Here is a 23,839-nt window from a genome sequence, read left to right as displayed (position 1 = left end):
GGGAAAAGATGATTATCACTCCTTTAGATGATTGCCATTTCACTCAAGGGGGTTATGCAAAGATAGAAATTGTTTAGGGATTATGTTCGACTTGAGCGCCTTTCAGCATCGTCTCAAAGGAACGCTATACTCTCTTTGGGGAATGATTGACCTGTTTGAAGGGATTCATTAGTAAGAAAGGAGTACTCTCCATTTTTTTGACGAACGTTGGTTGCTAGGTGTTGATTTCACCTGAACATGATGCAGATTGAGTTCGATAGTACCAACATCGCAACAATAAATAAAGTGCAGTCGAGCCATTAGCGTGTTATGTTATCTTCAATTTAAGGGTCGCTCGATAAGTGCAGCATTTGCGGTCGTTACGAACAAGACTGTCTAAATCGGATGCTTGTGAATACATAAAAATTGACTCAATCGCATTCGTCGGATAAAAACAAAGCTTAACGCCGATAAGCTACCTGAGCTCGCAAGCTCAGCTATCGGCGATCACCGTTCGTTTCATTATTGCTTCACGTTGCAGCTTGTCATCCCTTCTCCCTCCTCGTTGCTGCAAGGCCAAGCTAAGGACTCAAGTTAAGTGATATTCAGGTGTTGATACAGACATATCAGTCCAAAAAAATATATCATCAATCATTCAAAATGTCCGCCGATCTTCAATGGTTACTCGTTAGAAAATGGAACTCTTTCCAAGTTAAGGGTGGAAACGGTCCTTCTTTCTCCAAGGAGAAGGTGAGTTGTGCAGTTTAATTCATAGTTGGAACGAAGGAAGTTGGATATGAGATAGAAGGAGACGGTTGAATCCCGGTGGAGCCATATATGGGGATTCTGACAGAAGCACTCCCGGAAATGAGGTGATAAAGGAACAAATGCGGCAAATCCATATGGAGAAATGGTAGTTTTCTGTAAATTCAGCAATTTAGGAGAGAGTGGAAATATAGGATATCAGGGATATAAAGGAAGACGTATACGGATACCACGCGAGAGAAGCAATATGGGTCTAGAATGAGCTCAGCTGAAGATGGAAACGGATGATCAGTGAAGAAAACAAGGCATAAGGATGTAGCACTAATTCCTTTCTTACTCGATATTATAGGGAAACCTCCTCAACAGACACTCTCACAAATACTCTGGTCTTGCCAACTCCAAGGTAATCAACATCTACGCTAGCCCCGAAGGTGGTATCACCGTTACCAAGGTCAAGGCCGATGCTAAGCCCAACCAAGTGAGTGTTTGTGTTTCAGGTGAAACAAGGAGGGAAACAGTGCGGAAATTGGGATACAAAGTCGCTGGATAAGGCATAGATACTTAACGACTGGATACAAGTGGAAACTCGTAGAAAATCCACGGAATAATGTCACGAAGGAAGGGAGAAAGAAGGATTAAACCAATGTACTGCGCAAGAGAATTAAGCTAATTGACTTGTTTACGATAGGTCGCTTCCGCTCGATCCCACGTCAACCTTAGAAAATCTACCGGTCCTAGAAGAGCCAACAAGATTGCCGCTGCCGAAACCGCTGGTAAAGGATACCGAGCTGATCTCAGACAAGTGAGTGAACGATTTTAATAAAAATCTCAATTTCACATACATACATCGAATCTTTCTTTTTTGTTCTTCGTACATTTCCTTGCAACCGCGTTAGAACTCCCCGGATGCTTCAATATTTCATTGAAACTTGATGGGTAAGAGCGTATTAGGTTTGCCATATTAACATTCCTTTTTCTGATCTCTTCAAATATATCCCTCTTTGAATATTGAAGTTGCGGATCTGAGATTCGGAGTGGATACATTCCTTTTTTCAAATTCATAATTGAGTTTTGCTGACACTTTGTTCGAATTTTCCAAAGGTTGCCGTTGCTCGAGCTTCAGCCCTTTCAAGAGCCGCTACTCGATCCGTTAACCCACCTAAATCTTTCCCTTCTAAACAAAGAGGAAAGAAAGCTCAACAATCTACTTCCGCCTCAAAGAAGGAAGAGGATGTTATTGAACTCGATTAAGCTTAATCATTAATTTTGGTATTTGGTATCAGAAGGAATGCATCTGCTTTGTATAAATTACCACCCCACTTCATCATGGCAGAAGATAATTTCGCACTATTCACAACAGAAGCAATAAATGGAATTAAATACTTATGAGGAGAGCAGAATTTGCATCAAATACCAACTTTCGTGATGTCAATTTGACATTTCATGATTTAAGATTTGATCGATAAAGAGACAAATCGTACTATCACATTGATGACAGCTGAAACTTAGAGAAGACTAAAGCTTGCATAACTAATCTATTCAAAATGTCTTGATTTCGAATCATATTGTATTCCTGATCTCATTGTCTAATCCAATCTAACATCAATACATGCGAAATATAATTGAATATCTATGATTCTATCTTCTAGTTTCACCTTCAATAGTCCCTTCTCCTAATCCTTCACCGAATCCACCTTCTGAAATACCCGCTCCACTTTCACGAACTGCCTCTTCCTTTCCATCATCATGTACAGGATTACTTTCAATCCAAAACGAATTAATAAATGTTACCAAAGCTATTATAGCAGAGAAAAACCAAACAACAGATAAAGAGTGACTGTAAGATTTTAATGCTAAATCGCGAAGTGAAGGTGGTAAAAGTCGAATAGCTGATTTGGAATGCAAAATTGCCGAGATTATCTAAGATAGGAGATGAAGTCTCAGTTGATAAATCGATCCCCCTTGTTCTATCCAATTGTGCAGTATTTGATAAACTTACCTTGTCGCCATTCTCTACATTTTGGAATTGCTTTTTGAGCTCACTGACTAAAGCGCCCAATTGTACAGAGGCTCCAAGACTGACACCTAATGTACCTCCGAGACTTCGAGTAGTGTACATCAAAGCCGTCGCTTTAGGCTGTATCAAATCGAAGTTAGCCAATCCGCTAGACTAATCCACATTTTATGCCTAGCTCACCATGATTTTACTGTCCACACTGGAGATCATAGCCACTGTAGAAATACAATTGATCAGCCTGATTATGCAAATTTGCGTTTGATTTCTATATGAACCGAATAACTGACCTAATTGAACGCATAAGAAAGTCGAGTAACCCAAAACGCAGGGTAAGACAGTAGCATAGTAACTCCACCAAGTCCAGCTTGGGTCCCAGTACGCAGCAACGAATGCCCCTATGATTGGTAGGAATAAAGCGATTGGGCCAAGATATTTCCATGAATGTCCAGAACGGATATATCTGTGTAAACGATACAGATCTTAGTCTTCTATGCGTCCATGGTGCGCGCGACGTGGTAATAGAGAGAAGAAGACGAAACTCACTGTCCAGCTGCCATCGATCCAGTAGCTAATCCTAGACCTCCGCAAAGCGATAAGATTAAACCGGCCTGGGCAGTTGAAGTGTTGACAATAACGGCGAAATAGACGGGACTGCAGCGTCAACAAGGTCAGCGTAAGTCATATAAGACAAGCAGCAGAATGATCTCACATTTGAAAAAGCTGTAGGTCAATCGTAGAGAGTGGACATCAGTGAGCTTTAACTCTTATCTAGCAGGAGATGCTCACGAAAGCTTGATTGGCTACACTAAGGAAAAATCCACAAGTATTTATAGCGGCAATATGGCTGGATTTGAAGAGTTCGAGCGGTACGACTGGTCTTTTCACTTTGGTTTCTACCCAAATGAACAGTGCCGTACTGATGACAGAAGCAACAAGCATACCCCATACAATAGGTGCCGACCAAGGTTCCAAATAAGATGTATGGAAAGAAAGTCCCAATAACAAAGTTGTAACAGATCCAATTAAAAGGAAAGATCCTAACCAATCCAAAGAAGCTAACCCTTTCAAAAGACTTTGATGAGTAGGTGGTATTGGTGGTGTAGGTAAGAATGTTGGGACAATAATACCGCAGAATATAATAACAGGAAGTTGAACCCAAAATGACCAATGCCATCCGTAATGGTCTGTCAAATGTCCCGCTACAGGTCCACCTAGCATCGAACCAGCTCCAAAAATGGTCATCATCAATCCTAATTACTATTACGTGAGCTTCATCCATTTATCTGTGATTCAATCAGATCAACTCACCCTGATAAAACCCTCTATCTCGTAGGGGTACCAGATCAGTCACGATAACACTTGATACCGTTAACATTCCACCACCACCTAAACCAGCAAATATTCTAGCTCCAATAAGTGTGTACATGTTATTTGCCAAAGCGCACATAATCGTTCCAGCACCAAAAAGTACACAAGCTGTAACCATTGCGAATTTTCGTCCAAGAGTTTCCATAAACACTCCATATAAAGGAATCACTAACATTACGCTCAGCTATACTCAAAGCAGTAAAGCTTGGGGAAATTACGAAGCTTACCTGCTGTACTTGCCAAACCGAATCCACTTCCTAGATATGCAGCAAGTTCAGCATGCTCAAACCAACTTCCTATTTCAGGTGCTAATGTAGGTATAGCTGTATTTTGAAAAGCAAAAACAAAATTTGATGACCAAATTCCAGCACATACTATACAAAATCTAGCTGTTGATATCGTATCTTTAAGAGGAGGTGATCTAAGTAAAGTCTCCGTTGAAGAGGAATATGATGATATGGAAGAAGATGAAGACGAATGACTTGCAGTAGGAGATGGTGGATGAAGTAATAAAGGTGTTTGTTCATTTGTTGGAGTTTCTATTCTTTGACGTGACTGTGAACGTGAATTGGGCGGACGCGAACGAGGATGAGAAACTGAACGGGGGAAAGAGGTGGTTGTTATCATTATGGCCGACATCTTGCCGTCTATTTATTTAGTTATAAGGAAGTATGTATATACAAAGATGAAAAACACATTATAAATTAGGAAAGGAAGTAGTAGATATGGTCGCTTATATCGCTTTATCAGCAATTACTGGCATTGTTGTTGATCACCACGCTAAACAATCGGTCATCTCCGGTGTCCTTCTTCGTTCGATGCATGCGGATACGGATAAGGACGATAAAACAAAGGTATCAGTGCAATTGCCAAAACAATCACAATGCAATATAATAGTGTGACCTTCACATTCTGGCAACTGGTTTTCGATACCTATCCTCTTAAACTTGCTCTGTCCGCAAAAGAATGGAATGATGCGCAAAGGAGGTGTGAAGTATAACAAGAAGATTAGAACGTGGCAATCGTGGTTGACGAGAAACACTCAATTGGTTGCCTTTTCTATGGTATATATCAAATTCATGACGAGAAACAACAATACATCAAGCAATAACAGAAACAAGGTCGAGAATTTATAAAACAAATGAAGCAGCGGCTGACCCTTCTACCATCGAAAACTGTCCATCCTATTGGATCTCTTCCGCCTAACGCTAAAAGCTCGTAGTGACCGATACGAGCACTCTATTGTTGGAATTATTGACAACTAAGCGATATGTTGAACTTCAGCCTTATCGTTGGGACCAGACACGGTCCTATTAACACCAATATCATTTGCTGCAATGCCTGATGTCTGAGCGGAAGGTCTTTCAACTTTATAAGCTTTATACGCCAAGTAGGTTGACTATATGTCGAGCACTCAGCTCTATACTGTTCTGGCTATACAGGTAAAGTATACTTACAGCTAAAGCGAAAGGAAGCACAGGCCATGGAGAAGCGACCATGAATTTCACATAACCGTTAGACCAACTATGGGGCGAGATGACCATATCAGCTTAATTGTGGACAAAACATACTCTAGATAAGAAACGTACTAGTCGAGAGGAACACCTTGAGCTTTAGCTTGAGCTCTCACTACACTTTCAGGTAATTGATTTGTACCTATGAAAGCAGCTATAGATGTTGTACCATGTCGACCTATGTAAGTTACTGCAATTCCTGATGCAGCAACTAAAAGAGTATTGATAACTAGCATCAAAGGGGAGAGGAAGAAGATTTTTCGGAGGAATCTGGTCATTGGGAGTATTCGTAAGGAGTGAAGGAATAAAATCAAGGTTCCCACCTGCCCCAGTCGTAGATAATCCAAAGTTAGTAATTAAATCTACTATGTAGACAAATTTCACTCACAGCTATTCCTCCTGCTCCAACTGAAAGAGCATATCCTGCACCACTTAAATCATTTGTTGACAATATCAGTCGAACTATCGAAATCATCAATAACATATATACATCAGCCCTTTGGCTGCCTAACTGTGGAATTGAGAAGGGCAGGAACTGGTGACTCACTACCTCTTGCCAAAGATGCAGCCGATTGTTCTCCAATATTAATATTTCTACGATGTAATGAATTTCCACAAGCTGCAACGCATACTACAGATAATGCACAAGTTATCAAATAGATTATTGAATCTATTCCGGCCCTCATTGTAATGGAGTTTATAGCAATCCTTCTATTTGGTCTTAGTATGAAAATGAAATCAACAGTGTGGGAGTAAGCAGAGTATGACTATGAAAGTGGGGAAAAGCTCGTACGTTCCTATACGACCTTTGATATATACTTCCAAGAACATCACCTATTAATAATAAAACTTCGTGATCTCACATGATTGTGACATGTACAATTCCAAGCCATGTTGAAAACCTCTCGGCAAAGGCAAAGAGGCGAATCAACCATAAGAATCGACTCCATAAAAACCACACTACTGAATGAATGAACTGAAAGAGGCAAATTTGATAATTGAAAAGCACACGATGTTCATCCAACCTTCCAGGATTTCATGAATTGTCAGCTGATGAAAAGGTGGCAATTGAATTAAATAATATCGTAATACCACAATAAACAAAAACGAAAAACATAAGTTGGGACGCGCCACAGCTATACTTTTATGATTGAAAAGTCTCAGATAAAGTCACGAGTACGAGTGAATTTAATGTTCTAGCTTCCCGATAAAAACGGATTTTGGGTCTCTGGCTTTCTTGTTCTTATTAGAACTCAACAATTCTCATGGCACGCAAAGTATGACCGGCATTTGTGTTTTAGCTTTCCCGTTAATGACAAAACATACTTGAGCTCGTGACTCTTTTATCATTTTTTCTTTCTTAAGGCAATTTCATTAGAATTGATCATCGAATTCGGTAATTGATCCGGCTTATCAAGATCCGAATTATCCGGGATCTAAAGAGATCATTAATCTAAGTCACGAGCTTTATATTGAGAGATGGTCAGAACTCGTAGACAGTTCCGTATGGAAAGCAATAATGGCGCCCGAAGGCAGTCAATGACGGAAAGGATAAGTAAGCGGGGCCATAATTTTCTGGATTCTCGATTTTGGTAGATCTCTTTAGATCAGGGCTACGACCTTGGCCTGTCGAATATCACTCAACAACTTCGCACAGACTCTTTCCGAGCCCTTACGGGAGACGATACAATTACATAAATTATATGTACAAACATGAGTCAAACATAGCGCTCACTCGCACATAATTGTGACTAAAGCTATTTCTACTTCAAGATCCCACAGACCTCAATTAAGATGACAACTATCAGTCTTTCTGAGGAAATCTAAAGTCTCTTTTTCAGCCATTGTCATTCCTGATCCACTTGCTCTTTTACCTCGCGCACCTTTTTTCTTCTTGTTAACGCTATTGGTGGATCGTTTACTCGAACTTGAAGTTATTCCACTCTTATCACTTATGTCGGATGGACTTGAAGCTGGTGAACCAATAAGCAGCTCTTTAGTGTGTTGAATTAGGGCGTTCGGGAAAGCTCTAGGCGTACTGTACGCGTTAACCATAAGCGCGGACGATCTGCCAGTCATCCATTCCATTGATTCTTCTTCGGAAAGATCGTCAGGCTATATCGGAAATATGTTTAACAGTTGAATTGCAACTTGAGACCTGATGTGGAACGGATCACTCACCCAACAATCGCAACAACCGCACATTCCCTTGGCCTTTCCTTCTCTGAATAACCTTTCCATTCTTTCCTCTTCTTCTATTTCAGCTAACTGATCCACTGGAGGTCTTGTTCTTTGCAATTCTTTCCATGCTAATATACATTTTGACGGTTCGTAAATACATTTGCAATTATCATCCAATTTCTCCCTTGTCATTTTGAATGTTTTGACACTGGAAAAAGCAGTAATTTCTTGTTCAGAAAGATCACATTTTCTAATCAATTCATCTAATCTCTTGAGCATCCTTTCACTCTCATCTACCATCTCGTCTAAGTGAATGTCATATTCATGCATCCAATCTTTACACTGCTGTATAGTTGGAGGAGGATTAAATGATATTGTGGGCCTAGGTGTGAGAATTGGTAGTGTGTAAAGTGGGATCTTTCCTTTGGGTGATTTTAGCTTGAATAAACAAATACTTTCGGCGGCCAGTGAGATACCCTTGTATCTAATTTCGAGGAAGTGAGCTGAATGAATCGTGAGCAACAACCCGGCACCTCAACGATCGCCATACCTTGATATTCTCGTGCCAGAAGTAAAACGCATAATTTCGAGGGCGTAGCATCGGTGTAGAAGCACGCACAAGGCTGGCTCAAGTGTAATTGAGTGATTATAATTTTCGGTAGTCCCATGTTGTGTTGTCGTTAGAGCGAGAAACAGTCTGATAAGAAGGAAAAGAGATGAAGAAGAAAAAGAGAAGGAAACGACATTATATACCTATATACGGAATTATTGAGTGTCTTTCCTTCTATTGACAAGAGTATAAATCAATGATGGTGATCGAGGTCCTTTGGATACCTCATAATATCGACAATACAGTCAACCTAGCTTATATTCATGCGCACAGACCATTTTCCTTGATGAATCGCGTTTTTAGTGATACCTTACTTTCCTCCTTAACGAGCCATATATCAGAATCTTCGCGCTGTCCATCGTGTCCAGAGGATCTGATGAGTGAGGTCTTTATCCATAAGGTAGTCAAGTCATAAAATCACACTTCAAGTAGATTGATCGGGAGAAAATCAGTCGACTTTGAGTCAGTGGGGAGGTAGATAATCAGCAACAGCGGAGAAGACCGATCAAAAGTGCTGAATGTGAACACCGTCAACACTCCCTTTGATCAGTCACAAGCAACAACATCCTGATAGGATGATACCCATGAAGCAACCAATAGCCGCCTCTGAGCGATGAATCGATACGCGGTGTCCCATTGTGCACCGAGCAATAAAGCGAACGAGGTGAATCCGATTTCGCGGGATGCAGGTAAGCTTGTCCTTGATTCCGGAAATTGCAGTCCGATTTGACAATAACCGATTTATTGCAAAAAGCAACGACTTTTTGTACGTTGGTCAAGTATTGTGATGCTTGAGATTGTACTGTGAAAGTACGAGAAGCAATTGCTATCATAAATGTATACCTGTTGATGAAGGAAGCGAGGTATAGATATTGCAGATGATCAAGCGCTGTAATACTCCTGATCTCCGATATCGTTATTGAGATCTACCGACGCTTAACTTAGCGTACTCGAAAGTTACCGAATTTTACCGTATGGGGTCTCCTGTTTTCATACTCTAGATCACATAGATATAAGCGCAAGCACAGAATTAACCGTACAAATCATTGAGGATCTATTGGTTAATTGACTTTTCCACTTATTCGGACTTTGTAATAACATCTTCATTCTGAGTAAAAACTCAGCCTACTTCTGCGTTTATGCACGATTCACCTTTTAAGCTTTTGAGAATTGTGTAAATATTGAGAACATCGTTACACCATCTGGGGAACCTTTGAAAGCGATCGGCAAAATGTCAAGTAACGATAAGAAATGTCCCATCAAGCCAACTGAGATGGCTAGGAACTATGAAGTGGATAGAAACACAAAATCGCAAGAAACGTAAGTACAACTTCAGGCCACATCGACGTTCTTGTCAAATTAAGAAGGCATTTGACTGATCTGCATATGCCTAATTTAGCGTATATACGACCTCAAATGGATGTCCTGTTCCTCATCCATACGCCACCCAGAGAGCTGGTGTCAATGGTCCATTACTATTACAAGACTTCCACTTGATAGATCTATTATCTCACTTTGACAGAGAAAGGTAAGTCAATTCTTGCATCGTCAAATAACGTATTCCACTTTGTGCATCGAGCATGTTTCACCGATTAGGCGGATTTACACGATCGATAGATTAGATCGCTGACATCGACAGTCGTTGCATAGAATCCCAGAAAGAGTAGTTCATGCCAAAGGATCTGGTGCGCACGGTGTATGGGAATGTACAGATGGTTTAGAGGATCTTTGTATGGCCGATATGTTCAAAAAGGGAAAACAATGTCCTATAACAATTAGATTTTCTACTGTAGGTGGTGAATCTGGATCACCAGATTTGGCTCGGTAAGTTTTACTTCCATGAAAGACCTTTATTAGCTGGCGTGTCGAGTTACCTTTTGAGTAAAGAGGAAGCTGACAAACACGATCTGTCGATTCATAGAGATCCAAGAGGTTTCGCTATAAAGTTTAAAACTCAAGAAGGTAATTGGGATTTCGTTGGAAACAATACTCCTGGTTAGTCAAGTCCATTATTTACAATACTCGTTTTCATGAAACTCGTGGCTGACAATTGGCGTTAGTATTCTTCTTGAGAGATCCCGCAAAGTTCCGTAAGACCTCTTGAATCCATATAATTCATCATAGTGTCAATTGCTAAGACTGCTCTTGCTCATGTTACAGCTCATTTCATTCATACCCAAAGTCAGTATGACCTCATGCCTTGATTTCATCTACTTTGCTGCTGGACGTTCATGCTGACATTATGCTATGTCCCACAGAGCGAGATCCAGCTACCCACTTAGCAGGAGGAGATGATAGTACAATGTTCTGGGATTATCTGTCACAAAATCCAGAAGCCGTTCACCAGGTCATGGTGAGCAAAATATTGATTTCATCGATTTTCACTTGCTAATGACATCTCTTGACAGATCTTGATGGGCGATAGAGGTATTCCCCAAGGATGGAGATTCATGCATGGGTACTACGGACATACTCTCAAAATCGTGAAAAAGGACGGCTCATGGGTATATGCTCAATTTCACATTCTCTCAGATCAAGGAGTCAAGACTTTTACCGCCGAGGAAGCTGCTTCACAGTGAGTAGTATCTCCCATGAACTATCATCTGCTTCGTCTTGACGATCTCCGCCTTCCGGTCCCCTCCCTCACGCTGCGACAGCTCCTCAAGTGTTCTACCTGCTTGCCATGCCCTTCCCCATCTCCGCTTAGTCCCCGAGTGCCTGCTAACGTATGACCTATCATAGATCCGCAGATTATGGCCAGAAAGATCTCTTCGAAAGTATCCAGAAAGGAGATTTCCCATCATGGACGATGAAAGTTCAAACCATGACTCCAACTGAAGCTGAAGAATTATGGGAGAAACAACGAATCAACGTGTTCGATCTGACCCATATCTGGCCACAAAAGCAATTCCCTCTTCGAACGATTGGTAAACTCACCTTAAATGAGAATGCTCAAGTAAGTTATAGATTTATCACGCCGTAGTATGATTATGTACTGATTCATTCGGTTGGTAGAATTACTTTGCCGAAGTTGAACAAGCAGCATTCAACCCAGCACATATGATTCCAGGGATTGAACCTTCCGCTGATCCAGTATTACAATCAAGATTGTTCTCATATCCCGATGCACACCGTCATAGAATTGGAGCGAATTATCAACAACTTCCTGTAAATTCACCTATTTGTCCTTTCAAATTAGGTAATTTCCAAAGAGATGGTCAAATGGCATTCTTCAATCAAGGTTCAAGACCTGCTTATTTATCTTCTATTGAACCTATTCAATTCAAAGATAGACCATATGATTTGAATAAAGTTCATGGTAAATTTGTTGGAGAAGCAATTAGTTACTTATCTGAAATTAGACCTGAAGATTTCAATGCACCTAGAAAATTATGGCAAGATGTTTTCCCAATTGAATCTAAAAAGAGATTTATCAAAACTGTATCTGGACATATGAAGACATGTAGAGAGAAAGAAATCCTTAAAAGGCAAATCGCTATTTTCAGACATGTTTCTCCTGAATTAGCTGAAGGTTTAGAAAAAGAATTAGGAATTAAAGGATATGAGTCTATTGAAGGTATGTATTTCAACGGAACACATAATGGTATGGGTAGCAGGAAAATACCTGCCAATGGAATGAAGGTGAATTGCGAACGGTTCTCTCATTTGGAAGCAGCACTGACTTTTTTCCATAAGAAACAGGCTGACGAGGAAGTCGTATTCAATAATGGAGCTCCAGTTCCCAGAAAATCTAGATTGTAGTTCAGGTAGATGATTTGAAGTTTTCATCTTAAGGGATTGTAATAGATCATGTACAGTATACTTAAAAAAGCGATACTATCTTGGTCAGGAAGCAGGACAGTATCAATGACTTGCACGATATTATGTACAACGAATTATACAATTCTACAGATTCGTGGTATAAACCATCAAGTCCCTCCTACAAATGACAGTAAGGCATTATAAAATTCCTCATCACTAGGAAATTCGTTTAGAAAATTCTCATATCCCATACTTGTCATCCCGGTTACATTCCCACCCACAGCCGAATTATCAGATTCGTTCTGCGTTATTACATTCGTATTGAATTGCAATTGATCATCCACATTAGCATCCGTGGCTGATGTACTACTAGTTTCGTTCAAGGTAGGTAGCCATTCAGAGCATAATGAGCGTAGAATATTTAGACCTCGTCCAGCTTCCACATAGGTGATTGCTGTTCCGGAGCGTCAGCTTGTAGAATTAAATCCGGCGCAAAGTTAATCATCGGAACATACCAAGTTGTGACATGTAATATGTCTGAGCAAGAAGCCTTCAGTCAGCCGGAGACAGTCATTTATAATCGCCACCGATACAGTACTCACGATCTCTTCGATGTTTTTGCGACTTTGTTTGTTCGTGTTAGCGGAAACTGTGGGATCACTTTGATCTTCTACAGCTCTTAGTAGAAAGATAGTCGCACTGGTGAATGTAGCATTGACGAAAGTTCCTATACCGTATCTTACACCATGATACTTGTCATACAGCTAGTAATTCAGTATGAGCTATCAGAGATTCCTTGTTGATAATGTCTCTCATGATCGCGAATAACCAAACTCACCTTTAACAATTCCAAAATTGATTTCGAGGCTTTATCGCATTGTTCAGCTGGAGAAGGATCCATCCGAGCTGTGTTATCGTTGAAAGTCGATCTATAAAATGGACGAAATAAAAAGATTCTAGTCAAGTGATAAAGCATGTGAGAGAGTACGATGTGTGGTAAAGGTAATTTTTTGGGATCTTGAAAAGGTTGTTCATTATACCACTTATCTAGGTTTAATGAGATTTCTTCCACAATAGGACCTTTGGTAGTGTCAGATTCGATTTTAGTAGAGTACAAAGAATGTACCACTTTCGACAGTAGACAACCTAATCTTGCTGTCCAATGAAAACAAGTAGATTTCATGGATTTGACTCCATTCAAAGTGTGACCAAGTTTCGTTTCTTGAGCTATGGCAGTGGGTGAGAGGTACCACGGTGCATTGTCTATTTCTGAACTGATGGAAGGTAGAGATATCTCAGGATGAGGAGTAGATATCATAGGATTACGTCCAGCTGATATACTACGCAGCTGTTGACCGAATCATCAGTCATTGTACATCAGGATAACAGCCACAAACTTGACTTACAAGGTCATACATATATGCCGCCCAATAAGCGGCGTTTCGTGAATCGAGTTCGCTTCGAGTCATTCGACCTTGAAGGACATATGCTTCACACTGAAATCTCTTGTCATCATATGACAGTATCCAAGAATGTAGCCGAGCTCACATTGATATTTAGTCCAAGCTACATAACAAATTAAGCTCGAAAAGACCTCGCTTTACAGGCAAAGACCGACATACCACTTGTATCATAGCTACAGTCATACCATAATATGTATATCCGAAGTCATGAGAGCCATTTGGAGGCTGAGCCAGACAACTATCTAAATTGTTAGTCTTGTCCAACTTCCAAGACCATGGTGAATGACTCACGTCCCGAACAAGTTGACAGCCCGCAACGCACTCAAAGTAGCTTTCTCAAATTCAGCTCTCATCAATCTGGTACAATGATCGACCAAACATTCAGTGAAGATTTGAAAAGCTTCAGGCCATATTTCCCTATTGTGATGAAGTCCAAGCCAAAGAACCACATTATGGAGGAATGGCGAATAATGCGATGTCCACTTTCGAGTGGAAGGTGATCCAGCGGGCTGAGGATTTATTGAAGATATATTACACGTCAAAAGATCTGCCTTGAAGCGTTCAGAATCCAGAATCATACACCAAGAAGCATAATACGCTACAAATTGATCTATTGCTCTATCATGTATGTTCTTGTTGATCACGGCTACCAATGTCGGAGGAAGATTTTGAGACCAATTTATAAATTCACCAGGTAATAGTTCCGATCCTCTTGCACTGAGTTGGGTTTCCGCGATATCTGTTCGTTCTTCGTAATTATCATGCGTCCAGATTGATGTCGCTCCATATTGTACTGAGGGGCCATTTCCTGAAGTAGCTTTCAGTCGATCAAGTTGACTTGCAGATAATGCTATATCTGAATAGCGGGTAGGTCTACGCGCTTCGGGTGGATGGCGAATGTCAGATGTCATCGTTTGATTGGCGCTGATTTCAGGAGCAGTATAATCCGCCATAGGGTTGTCAAAGACAAGGTCAATGATGTTCTCTGCAGGCTTCAGAGTGTCGACCCTTCGTCCAATTGTCGAGCGTACGGAGGGTCCTGTTTCCGCTAACTCCTGGTCGACCACGGCAGCCGAGTATGATTGCATTTCTAATAAGCTCTCCAGTCTGGCTAACCTTTCTTTCAGGTCTTGCATCTCATTTTTGGTGCTATAGTTATAGGTGTTTCTGTCAGTTTCATTGAACACGATGTTCCGCCTTTGTAATCATACCGGAATTGAATTGACTTACCGTCTCTTATCTTCATTCTCGTATACGCAGTCTACCTCTTTTTCACAGCATTCTTCACAAGGATCATCTCCGCTACACCTTATCTTACTGCAGTGATGCAAATTGTCAGCCAAATTTCACCTAAAGGGATGTCTGCGAGTTACATCCTGGCCATAGACGACTCAGGAAGAAGCGCAATGGAAAGTGGATGGACTGACCGTTTCCGGCATCTATCGCAAGCTTTCGCGATGTGAGTAACCTTCCTTTTGTTTCTCCTGCCGGATATATCGCCGCTAGCTACCTCATCACTGGGTGTGACACTGCTCATGCTGATTTGACCGTCTTCATGAGTGGGAGATTTCAAGTGTGATAAGCGGAATTACTGAGTGGAGCGAACCAAATATACGGATTCGCGCAAGTGTTCTCCCGTGGTCTGAACCGGAGTGTACAACGTGGTTCAAAATGGCCTTGGCCGAAACAATGCTTGCCATGACCCATTCTCGAACGTAATGGATCATCCTTACAGATTGCATAATAATGGTCCAGGTGCATTCGGTCATCGAACATTGATACATAATATACAACTCTCCCAAATACTGACGAAAATCGGCAAATCATCTAATCACAACTCTCCTGTGTAGCAGCGTATGATGCCAAACTACCATTTGCACGAGAAACAAGCTTTGGATGTGCAATCTGAGCTGCAGGAACTGGAGCGGTCTTGATTCTCTTAGAAGCAAGGGAGTCTTCCGAGCCTTCTGAAAGTCCGTAACCGCCTCCTCCAGGAGTATGCATGATGACTCTGTCTCCGGCCTTCACCCTACAGTCAGAAGTTAGCGATAATGTTCAATTCATGCCCACTCATAGAAGTAAGATCATGTCACTCACTTGACTGCAGCACTTGGACGAAGTTTGACTTTTCTCATTCCCGGGCCATGTCGGCTCTTTCTCAACAAGTAGGTAGCTCCCCTCTCTCCAGGCTGTCCTCCATGCATACCATACGGTTGATTGACTCTTCTCTCTCCGACAACGGAAGACTGAGAAAACATCCCTGATCAGCGCCTCGACCGGTGGCGGAAAGTAGAACCAAACGAGAAGCAAGAGAAAACTCACGGCCATGTCACCTCTCAACTCATATTCTCTATGTACACCATCACCTCCATTCCATTGTCCATGACCACCTGATCCTCTTCGGATTGAAAATTCTCTAATCAATAGTGGGAACCTCTTTTCGGCTACTTCTACATCACCGATTCGAGTATTTGTCATCTGAAACCGTAATCGGGTCAGTGTCATGTCCGTGACTTTACAATCAAATTTCTTACATACATTAACATGGACAGCTGAAACACCGTTCCATCCATTTCCTGCTCCAGCTCCACCACAAATAGTCTCCCCGTAACTGAGATTGCCGTAATCGGAATGGAAGACATTCATACATCCTTGAGATGCCGCGCAAGCTTCAAAGGCTTTGAAGACAGTATCGACAACCCGTTGCGATGTTTCTGTGTTCCCGGACGAAACGGCCGCATCCAAGCCAGGAGATAAGATCGTATCATCTGGAATAATGATGGTGACAGGAGCAAGTACTCCAGCGTTTAGAGGCATGTCAGTACCTATGAGAGTTCGCAAACTGTAAATAAGGGCTGAATTGGTGACTGATCTTGGGGCGTTGAGGTTCGACAATGATTCACAGCTAGTCCCAGTAAAGTCGAATACGGCTGAACCATCCTCAGGGTCAATATCAACACGGAGCTTGATGATCGTACCGTCATCTACAAATGCATTAGTTGGGGTTCGAAGAATACCGATCAAGTAGCGAGAATGAACTCACCCATGTAGTCTTCCGCGATAAGGGGCTCGCTACCTCGACTCTTGAAGAAGTTTCTAACAGCTAATTCGGCATTCGTACGGATGGCAGCCATATAATGCTGTACTACCCTTTTACCATATTCGTCGAATAAAGCGTGGATTTGCGTGGAACCGACTGCGCAAGCAGCACATTGAGCTTTAAGATCCGAAAGATTCTTGTCCAGACCTCTTGTCGCTTTGACCCTGGTATCGGCGTGTCCGGCTTTCATGAAGATATCGACAATATCCTTCTCGTTAAATACTCCATCTCGAACAAGGAATAGCGAATCGACCGCTGCACCTTCTTCCCAACTTTCCGTTGAGTCAGGGTGCCTGAAAGAATGTCATGAGTACCACGCACTGCAAGATCATTATAGACTTACATAGGATTTCCTTCGATCCCTCCAATATCACCGTGATGGCCACGAGCAGCAACCCAGAACACGATCTCGTTAGAATCATCGAAAACTGGTTGGATAACGGTGATATCGGGTAAATGTGTTCCTCCACTTAACGGAGTATTTGATACGAGAACATCACCCTTTCTGAGTTTTCCCTTATGTAAGTCGGCTTGATACTTGACAGCGTATTGCATGCTACCCAGATGTACCGGTACATTAGGTGCGTTAGCGACCAAAGCAGCGTCAGGACCAAAAATAGCACAGGAGAAGCTGATTCAAGGCGTCAGTACCTGTTTGACTGTTCAATCTTCATGATGCAACTCACTCTAGCCTCTCTTTAATTTGCAGAGACACAGCGGTTTTTTGCAATGCTCTACCCATTTGCTCTGCAATCCCCATAAATCTATGAGAGAATATTGACAACTGGATCGGGTCGACGACATCGGTAGCCAATTGCTTTCGCGGGCCGAGACCAACATCGATACTGATATTTCAATCATTAGGATGATATAGGGGGTAAACAAGCTTGAAACTCACTAGACATGTTCTTTGAGGATTCGAGCAGTATTCTGAGGATGAACGAGGATAGTCTGGGTTGCATCCAGTATAATTGCAGGTCCTTTGACAGTTGTACCGGGTTGGAGATTTTCGAGCTTATACAAATTGACAGGAGAGAATTTGCCAATTTCTTCGAAATAAACATCACTGGATGCGAAGTGTGCATCTTGAGCTACAGGGATATTGACCAGTTGATTCAATTCTTCGACATATGTAGAAGTAGCATGTTTGTCAGCATCTTCACCTAATCCAATTCCTCTGACTCGGATATCCTCGACTTCGATCGGAGCGTCGAGTGTGAACGAAAATTCTCGTTTGTGTTGAGCGATGAAAGCAGCTGCAAAGTCCCCATCTTTAGGTCGAAGAATCATAAGTTTGGTATCAGACCCTCTGTACTTCATATTCAAGTAACATTCGTAAACAACGTCTTTCTCTTGTACACCTTGATCCAAGAGATCACCGTGAGCTTTCCTTTTGAGTATCTCAGTACGGTCGAGCAGGATAGGCAAGGTGTTGTCGTTGTATTGGTGTTGACATGGCTCGCTGACATCTACTGCGATATCGGCTAAAGCCATACCATAAGCTGAGAGGAGTGATGAGTACCTATGTAAGAATGGTATCAGTCAAAAAAGCTGTACATTCCTATCCAGAGAGCATCTCTCACCTATGAACCAGTACATTGTGCATTCCCAAGTACGCTGCCAAGGCACAAGCATGCTGCCCTCCTGCTCCGCCAAAACAAGCTAAATTATGCGCGCTAGTAGCGAAACCTCTTTGTTCGGTCAATGCTCTGATTGGTCGAGCCATTGAAGAATTGGCTACATTGACGAAGCCGCAAGCAACTTCAGCGGCTGTGAGAGCGCTGTTGTTCTCCAAATTGATCCGCTTGGTGAGTTCTTCGAATTTCAGCTTGACGATTTCGTGGTCCAGTGGTTGATCTTCGGTCGGACCGAAGATTTTAGGGAAGGAATCGATGTGTAGTCGACCAAGGAATAAGTTGGCATCCGTAACGGTCAAAGGCCCTCCCTTCCTGTGAAAGCCAGATGTGTCAGAGCCCGTTGGACCTTTTGATCTCGACTCATGCAACATACCTGTAGCAGGCGGGCCCAGGGTGAGCCCCAGCACTTTCTGGACCAACCTTGAAGAGACCATTTAGGTATGTTAGGATACTACCACCACCCGCAGCGACAGTATTAATGTCAAGTTGTGGGGTTTGAATCGTAACTCCTGCAGTAGTCGTCTCAAACACGTGTTCGTAGATTCCTCCATACCTCGACACATCCGTGGACTACAGCGGTTGATCAATTATAGACTTTGTACTGATTGACTGTAACTCACGGTCCCGCCCATGTCAAAGCCTACTACAGGTGACCCATCAAGGGCATCGTAACAAGTTCTAGCGTATCCTACTACCCCACCTGCCGGTCCCGCTAATGACCCATGATGATTAGCGATCATTTCAGATATTGCCGACATGAGCACTCACACAAGATGGCCTTCAAGCCCGAAAACTTCTTGAAGTCACAAAGAGAACCGTCTGACTGCATGAAGTTGACTCTGCTGGAAGAATCATTCAATCCACCTTTGAAACCTGATGCAAAGCCTTCGAGATATCGCTTGACCTCGGGGGTGAGGTATGAATCTGCCGTAGCACTTGAGCCTCGAGAGACGAGGTTAATCATTGGCTGTAAATCCGAGGAGACTGAAATATGGGGGAAACCTGTTTCTCGCGCCAGAGCTTCGACTTGTTTCTCATGGTTATTGTAGAGGTAACTATGTACCAGAACAATAGCGATGGAGCGATATCCTTCGTTATAAAGGTTTTGCAAATCCGCTCGGACAGTATCAACGTCTGCGTCGATCGTCAGCACAGCTTCTACCGTGATGTAGCCAAGTAAGGCTTCACTCACCGACAGATTTCAAGACCCTCATTGGCGCACCACTTGGTCCAGTCACTAGCTCCCCTGCTTTGGTGACAGCTGGGTCACCCTCCAGTCCTGGCCAGTCAAGAGCTATTCTTTCATCTACTTCTACCACCTTGGTGTACAGTACATCCGGCTAATGATCTGTCAGCGCACTGGTTCTTGCAGCAATCTTGGCCGGACTAACCTTCTTGATGGCCAACTGGAACAGGAAGGGTCTGCTTTGAGTTCCGATTTCTAAGCCATCTTTGAATCCTTTGGTCTACATCCACATATAAGCAGTATACTTTCATTACTAAGAGGTGTACATACTATCAAAAGTGCACATCTTTCACCCTTCCTTTCTAGCAAAGCATTGGTTGCTACTGTAGTACCCATACGAAGGTATTCTATGCGAGACGTGTCGATGGGCTGGTCTCTGGGAATCTTTTCGCCAGTGAACCATTCCAGTACACGCCTAACCCCCTCTCTAGGAGCATCAGGATAGCTTTGGGATCTGTCAGAATGCTTCGAGCCTTTCCAGCAGAAGTGCAGAATGCGGCTCACTTGGATGGATCGACAGAGAGTAATTTGACAAGGTGATTACCTCTAGTCTCAGTCATAGCAATTACATCCTGTAAATTTCATCAGCTCAGCAAGACGATGTATAATAATAAGTACTCACGCAGAAAGTACCTCCTCGATCGATACATATTCTGACCTTATCTAAATCCTTCAGTGCGATTGGCATATTGCTTGATGATACTGCAGATATTTTAGCTCATGGACAGTGCCAGATGCTACTTGAAGTGGGAGATCGACCATGATAGCAAGGTACTGCTTCTTCATTTATGACCAGAAGATGGCGATGTGAGGTTAGGTGTAGAACGGGTTCGCGGAAAGGGCAATCCGTCGAAATTGAGTAATCCAATAGATGGCAGTCTGGTTATCATGCAGAGAAGACGGGATCGAGGGCGATTGGTCCGAGAAAATGCTCAAAATGTTTGCACTGGCCGCCCGCAACCAGCCTTGTCTGTTCTCGTTTTCTCAAGAGATTCAGGTTTATCGGGATGTTAGGCGAAGAACAGAAGCCAAAATAAACCTCAGTCATCGACTTGCCCGTTCCCAAGCGGGAACGCGCAGCTCGGCAACGGCTACGGATAACGCCGATGACTAGTGCAATCTCCAAACTTAATCAATTTCAGAGTTTTAAGGTACTAGGATTAGTTTATTTGCAATAATAGATAAGGATTGGCTATGTGTACCTCTGACTGGGACTGGAGAGAGGAGCAATTTGTCATAGCTTTACGAATAGCATGAAGATAACATTGCGACCGGAGTCAGGGCGAGATAGACCCCGTATCGCTCTGTACATGTCTGGCTTATGAGGGGAGCACTCGCGCCATATCGGTCCCTAGTCATCGTTGATAAGGCTGATCGAGCCCGAATAACTTTTCCCGAAAGTACAATGTCTTATCACTACCCTCGATATTTTTGGCAATGTAGCTAAAAAGTGGAATAACAGGAAAGCGGAATCGCGGATTTAGAATCCGTGCGTGGGAATAGTCATGGCTCTTATCACTGCACCAACCCTTTGTAAGTCTAGCCTATATGAAGACCAATACGCTTCCAATGATTGGTAGGTAGCCCACTTGTGTATGCTCTTTGAGACTTGTTTCACAAACATCAGCGAGAATGTCCAACAATACTCTACATCTCGATGAGGAGAAGAATGTCGTTCAGGAACCTCGAGTTCTCGATGTCAACCCCGCTGATCTTACAGAAGAAAATATCGAAATTTACGATGTTGCTGCTGAGTTCTTGGCAAGCATCGCGAAGCGCGATGATGCAGCTGCGTTACTCGCGCCCTGGACTGATGAAGAAGAGAAAGCAGTCAAACGAAAAGTAAGTCAATCACGAACTTGTCTCTGCGATATCTACTCGATGGGATTGTTAACTCGCTGTTCTGGCAGCTTGATCTTATCGTTATGCCGCTCCTCTGGTTGGCCAATCTTATGAGTGGTACCGACAAGGTAAGTCAGAACGACTCACATCGGACCACAAAGCTGACATTCAGACATGATAAGGTTCTTCTCGGTACCGCTGTCACTTTTGGTCTCAAGACCGATTTGAAATTGGTAGGACAGCAGTATAGTTGGGCAAATTCGGCTATCTATTTCACTTGTATTGCCTTTGTATTCCCACAATCCTGGATCTTCCAGAAATTCTCCATTGGTAGAGTATGTTAGATCGCATACCTTCGAATGAGTTCGTAGCTGACACAATCTCAACCTAGACTATCGGTGTCAATGTGTTTTTCTACGGTATAACAACTTTTGGTACTTCAGCTGTGAAGAACTTTACCGGTTTGATTATCTGCCGTCTACTCTTGGGGGCCTTTGAAGGTGCTGGACATTCTGCCACCGGAATGGTCGTAAGTCGGCGCCATCACACGTGATTGTAGATCCTGATAAGACTGTTTTTCTGCTAGATATCAATGTGGTGGAAGAAATCGGAACAGCCTTGGCGAACAGGTATCATGTTCAGTACCTTATCATCCGTTGTTAACGGTCTGCTCTCCTTCGCTTTGCAATTTTACACCCCCGGTCCAATCGCTCGATGGCGTTTGCTTTTCGTCCTTATGGGATGTTTCTCAGTCTGCGTAGGAATCGCCAACTTCCTTTGTATCCCTGCTAATCCGACCAAAGCATGGTGGCTTGTGAGTGAAATTCTCTTTACTCGGCAATATCCTCACAAACAGCTAGCTAATATGACAGGGTACTAGACCGATCGACAAAAGGTCATTGCCATTCGAAGGACAGCATCTAATCAAACTGGTATCATGAACCATAAAATCAAATGGGATCAGATCAAGGAAGCTCTACTTGATGTGAAGACCTGGCTTATAGTATGTTTATCATGGAATGACACATGACGAGAATAGCCAAGCTGATATACTTTGACCAGTTTATCATCGTAGGTGATGCTCGAGGTCCCTGATCGTTCGTAACCCGAATGATATACTGATAAAACTGTATGGCGCTGCCAGAATGTCAGTCTGAATATTCCTAATGGAGGGTTGATTGGTTTCAACTCTCTCATTGTCCAGTCTTTGGGATACACTGTTAAGGAGGTAACCCTTCTTGCAATCCCTACGGGTGTGATCAGTTGGGTTTCTTCTCTCATCTTTGCTCGGTTGTCCACCAAGACCAGAAAACCTGTATTGTGTACCATCGCAGCCGTTCTGAGTGAGCCTACCACCGTCGAGATGGTTCTTACCATGAAGCTAACGATAATCTGTTACCAGTATGTTTAGCGGGAACTATCATGCTGAAACAGATCCCTCGAAGCAACAAAGGCGGATCTCTCGCTGCTCTGTTCATTATGTACTGTTATTGGGCACCGGTGAGTCCATCATCGAACTTTGACACTTAGTCCGCCGACTGACATCTGATCGCCAGTACATAATTTTCGGATCCTCCATTATTTATGCCAATGTTTCAGGTACAAGTAAGAAAGTAGCAGTTTACGGTATCAGCTATTGGGTGAGTAAGAGCTCAAAAACAGCACGAAGGCTACTACTGATCCAACGCAGGGTTATTGTGTGGGCAACCTTATCGGTCCCCAAAGTGAGTTGGAAGTGATATTCTAGGTCGAGGTGTCAAGCTGATCAGCGTTCCCCGATAGCATTCCGAGCGACTGAAGCGCCGCTGTATAAGAGTGCCGTTCTTTCTATGTTGATCTTCTACTGCCTATCAATAGTCTTCATCGCTCTATATGGAGTACTCTGCTGGCAAGCGAACAAGAAGAAAGAAAAGCAGGAAGCAGAATGGATCGCGAGCAGGGCAGATGATGGTATTGCGGAAGAGTGGAAGGATCTCACGGACAAGCAGGTCAGTTGGCGTATTCGTGTCCGGAATGGGTTCAAGCAGTATTGACCTTTTCCAATCATCTCAGAACCCGTTGTTCAGATACTCCTACTAAGCGGCTGCGAACATAAGAGCGAAGCAGACAGTGCCGTGATCTCCATTGGACCCGTTTCGCCAATAATTGGGTAGCAGGAATGATCGTTATCATATAGTGGTATATTATATTTATAGATTTCTCGTTCTCTCTTCGCAGTTAGTAATTCTGCATTTGTATATCTTCTGTGCTGTGGCTCGGAATTTGTCTTTGACTGGGAGTTCATTCATGTATATGTCTGGTTTACTCTATCTAAGCTACATCTATGTCTCTCGTTGTGTATGTACAAAAGCACGA

General features: G+C 42.7%; 8 protein-coding genes across 8 annotated transcripts; 3 read left to right on the top strand and 5 right to left on the bottom strand.

Moving 5' to 3' along the window:
• Positions 1 to 639: 639 nt before the first annotated feature.
• On the top strand, positions 640 to 1,995 carry I206_103057 (uncharacterized protein; the record flags this gene model as incomplete). Its single annotated transcript, XM_019153704.1, has 4 exons — positions 640 to 729; positions 1,094 to 1,222; positions 1,433 to 1,546; positions 1,846 to 1,995. 4 exons carry the CDS (start codon positions 640 to 642, stop codon positions 1,993 to 1,995), a joined length of 483 nt encoding a protein of 160 aa, XP_019013865.1.
• Positions 1,996 to 2,382: 387 nt separating this feature from the next.
• On the bottom strand, positions 2,383 to 4,768 carry I206_103056 (uncharacterized protein; the record flags this gene model as incomplete). The annotated part of the gene is made up of 9 exons (XM_019153705.1): positions 2,383 to 2,664; positions 2,744 to 2,881; positions 2,942 to 2,976; positions 3,049 to 3,221; positions 3,305 to 3,412; positions 3,471 to 3,481; positions 3,548 to 4,011; positions 4,070 to 4,297; positions 4,357 to 4,768. The coding sequence occupies 9 exons, from the start codon at positions 4,766 to 4,768 to the stop codon at positions 2,383 to 2,385; spliced, it is 1,851 nt and encodes a 616-aa protein (XP_019013866.1).
• Positions 4,769 to 5,390: 622 nt separating this feature from the next.
• On the bottom strand, positions 5,391 to 6,329 carry I206_103055 (uncharacterized protein; the record flags this gene model as incomplete). Its single annotated transcript, XM_019153706.1, has 5 exons — positions 5,391 to 5,528; positions 5,587 to 5,653; positions 5,719 to 5,966; positions 6,032 to 6,105; positions 6,191 to 6,329. The coding sequence occupies 5 exons, from the start codon at positions 6,327 to 6,329 to the stop codon at positions 5,391 to 5,393; spliced, it is 666 nt and encodes a 221-aa protein (XP_019013867.1).
• Positions 6,330 to 7,428: 1,099 nt separating this feature from the next.
• I206_103054 (uncharacterized protein) lies at positions 7,429 to 8,124 on the bottom strand (the record flags this gene model as incomplete). Its single annotated transcript, XM_019153707.1, has 2 exons — positions 7,429 to 7,758; positions 7,825 to 8,124. 2 exons carry the CDS (start codon positions 8,122 to 8,124, stop codon positions 7,429 to 7,431), a joined length of 630 nt encoding a protein of 209 aa, XP_019013868.1.
• Positions 8,125 to 9,665: 1,541 nt separating this feature from the next.
• On the top strand, positions 9,666 to 12,196 carry I206_103053 (uncharacterized protein; the record flags this gene model as incomplete). The annotated part of the gene is made up of 11 exons (XM_019153708.1): positions 9,666 to 9,754; positions 9,834 to 9,962; positions 10,085 to 10,258; positions 10,356 to 10,429; positions 10,495 to 10,524; positions 10,595 to 10,615; positions 10,693 to 10,787; positions 10,843 to 11,009; positions 11,177 to 11,390; positions 11,450 to 12,076; positions 12,137 to 12,196. The coding sequence occupies 11 exons, from the start codon at positions 9,666 to 9,668 to the stop codon at positions 12,194 to 12,196; spliced, it is 1,680 nt and encodes a 559-aa protein (XP_019013869.1).
• A 167-nt stretch (positions 12,197 to 12,363) lies between these two features.
• On the bottom strand, positions 12,364 to 15,196 carry I206_103052 (uncharacterized protein; the record flags this gene model as incomplete). Its single annotated transcript, XM_070202673.1, has 10 exons — positions 12,364 to 12,650; positions 12,712 to 12,733; positions 12,799 to 12,960; positions 13,035 to 13,544; positions 13,603 to 13,692; positions 13,745 to 13,762; positions 13,819 to 13,897; positions 13,951 to 14,808; positions 14,890 to 14,976; positions 15,087 to 15,196. 10 exons carry the CDS (start codon positions 15,194 to 15,196, stop codon positions 12,364 to 12,366), a joined length of 2,223 nt encoding a protein of 740 aa, XP_070058774.1.
• Positions 15,197 to 15,486: 290 nt separating this feature from the next.
• I206_103051 (uncharacterized protein) lies at positions 15,487 to 20,330 on the bottom strand (the record flags this gene model as incomplete). The annotated part of the gene is made up of 17 exons (XM_019153710.1): positions 15,487 to 15,688; positions 15,757 to 15,905; positions 15,982 to 16,137; positions 16,198 to 16,643; positions 16,703 to 17,052; positions 17,103 to 17,390; positions 17,446 to 17,604; positions 17,658 to 18,281; positions 18,343 to 18,708; positions 18,770 to 18,966; positions 19,017 to 19,108; positions 19,165 to 19,530; positions 19,589 to 19,736; positions 19,788 to 19,862; positions 19,913 to 20,087; positions 20,147 to 20,214; positions 20,265 to 20,330. 17 exons carry the CDS (start codon positions 20,328 to 20,330, stop codon positions 15,487 to 15,489), a joined length of 3,927 nt encoding a protein of 1,308 aa, XP_019013871.1.
• Positions 20,331 to 21,274: 944 nt separating this feature from the next.
• Positions 21,275 to 23,563, top strand: I206_103050 (uncharacterized protein; the record flags this gene model as incomplete). Its single annotated transcript, XM_019153711.1, has 12 exons — positions 21,275 to 21,484; positions 21,553 to 21,612; positions 21,667 to 21,819; positions 21,876 to 22,013; positions 22,071 to 22,298; positions 22,365 to 22,487; positions 22,629 to 22,827; positions 22,887 to 22,984; positions 23,041 to 23,124; positions 23,175 to 23,208; positions 23,267 to 23,472; positions 23,537 to 23,563. The coding sequence occupies 12 exons, from the start codon at positions 21,275 to 21,277 to the stop codon at positions 23,561 to 23,563; spliced, it is 1,560 nt and encodes a 519-aa protein (XP_019013872.1).
• Positions 23,564 to 23,839: the final 276 nt, after the last annotated feature.

The sequence above is a fragment of the Kwoniella pini genome, chromosome 4 (genome assembly GCF_000512605.2).
Source record: "Kwoniella pini CBS 10737 chromosome 4, complete sequence".
NCBI lineage: Eukaryota > Fungi > Basidiomycota > Tremellomycetes > Tremellales > Cryptococcaceae > Kwoniella > Kwoniella pini.
This window is presented reverse-complemented; position numbering and strand designations above follow the sequence as displayed.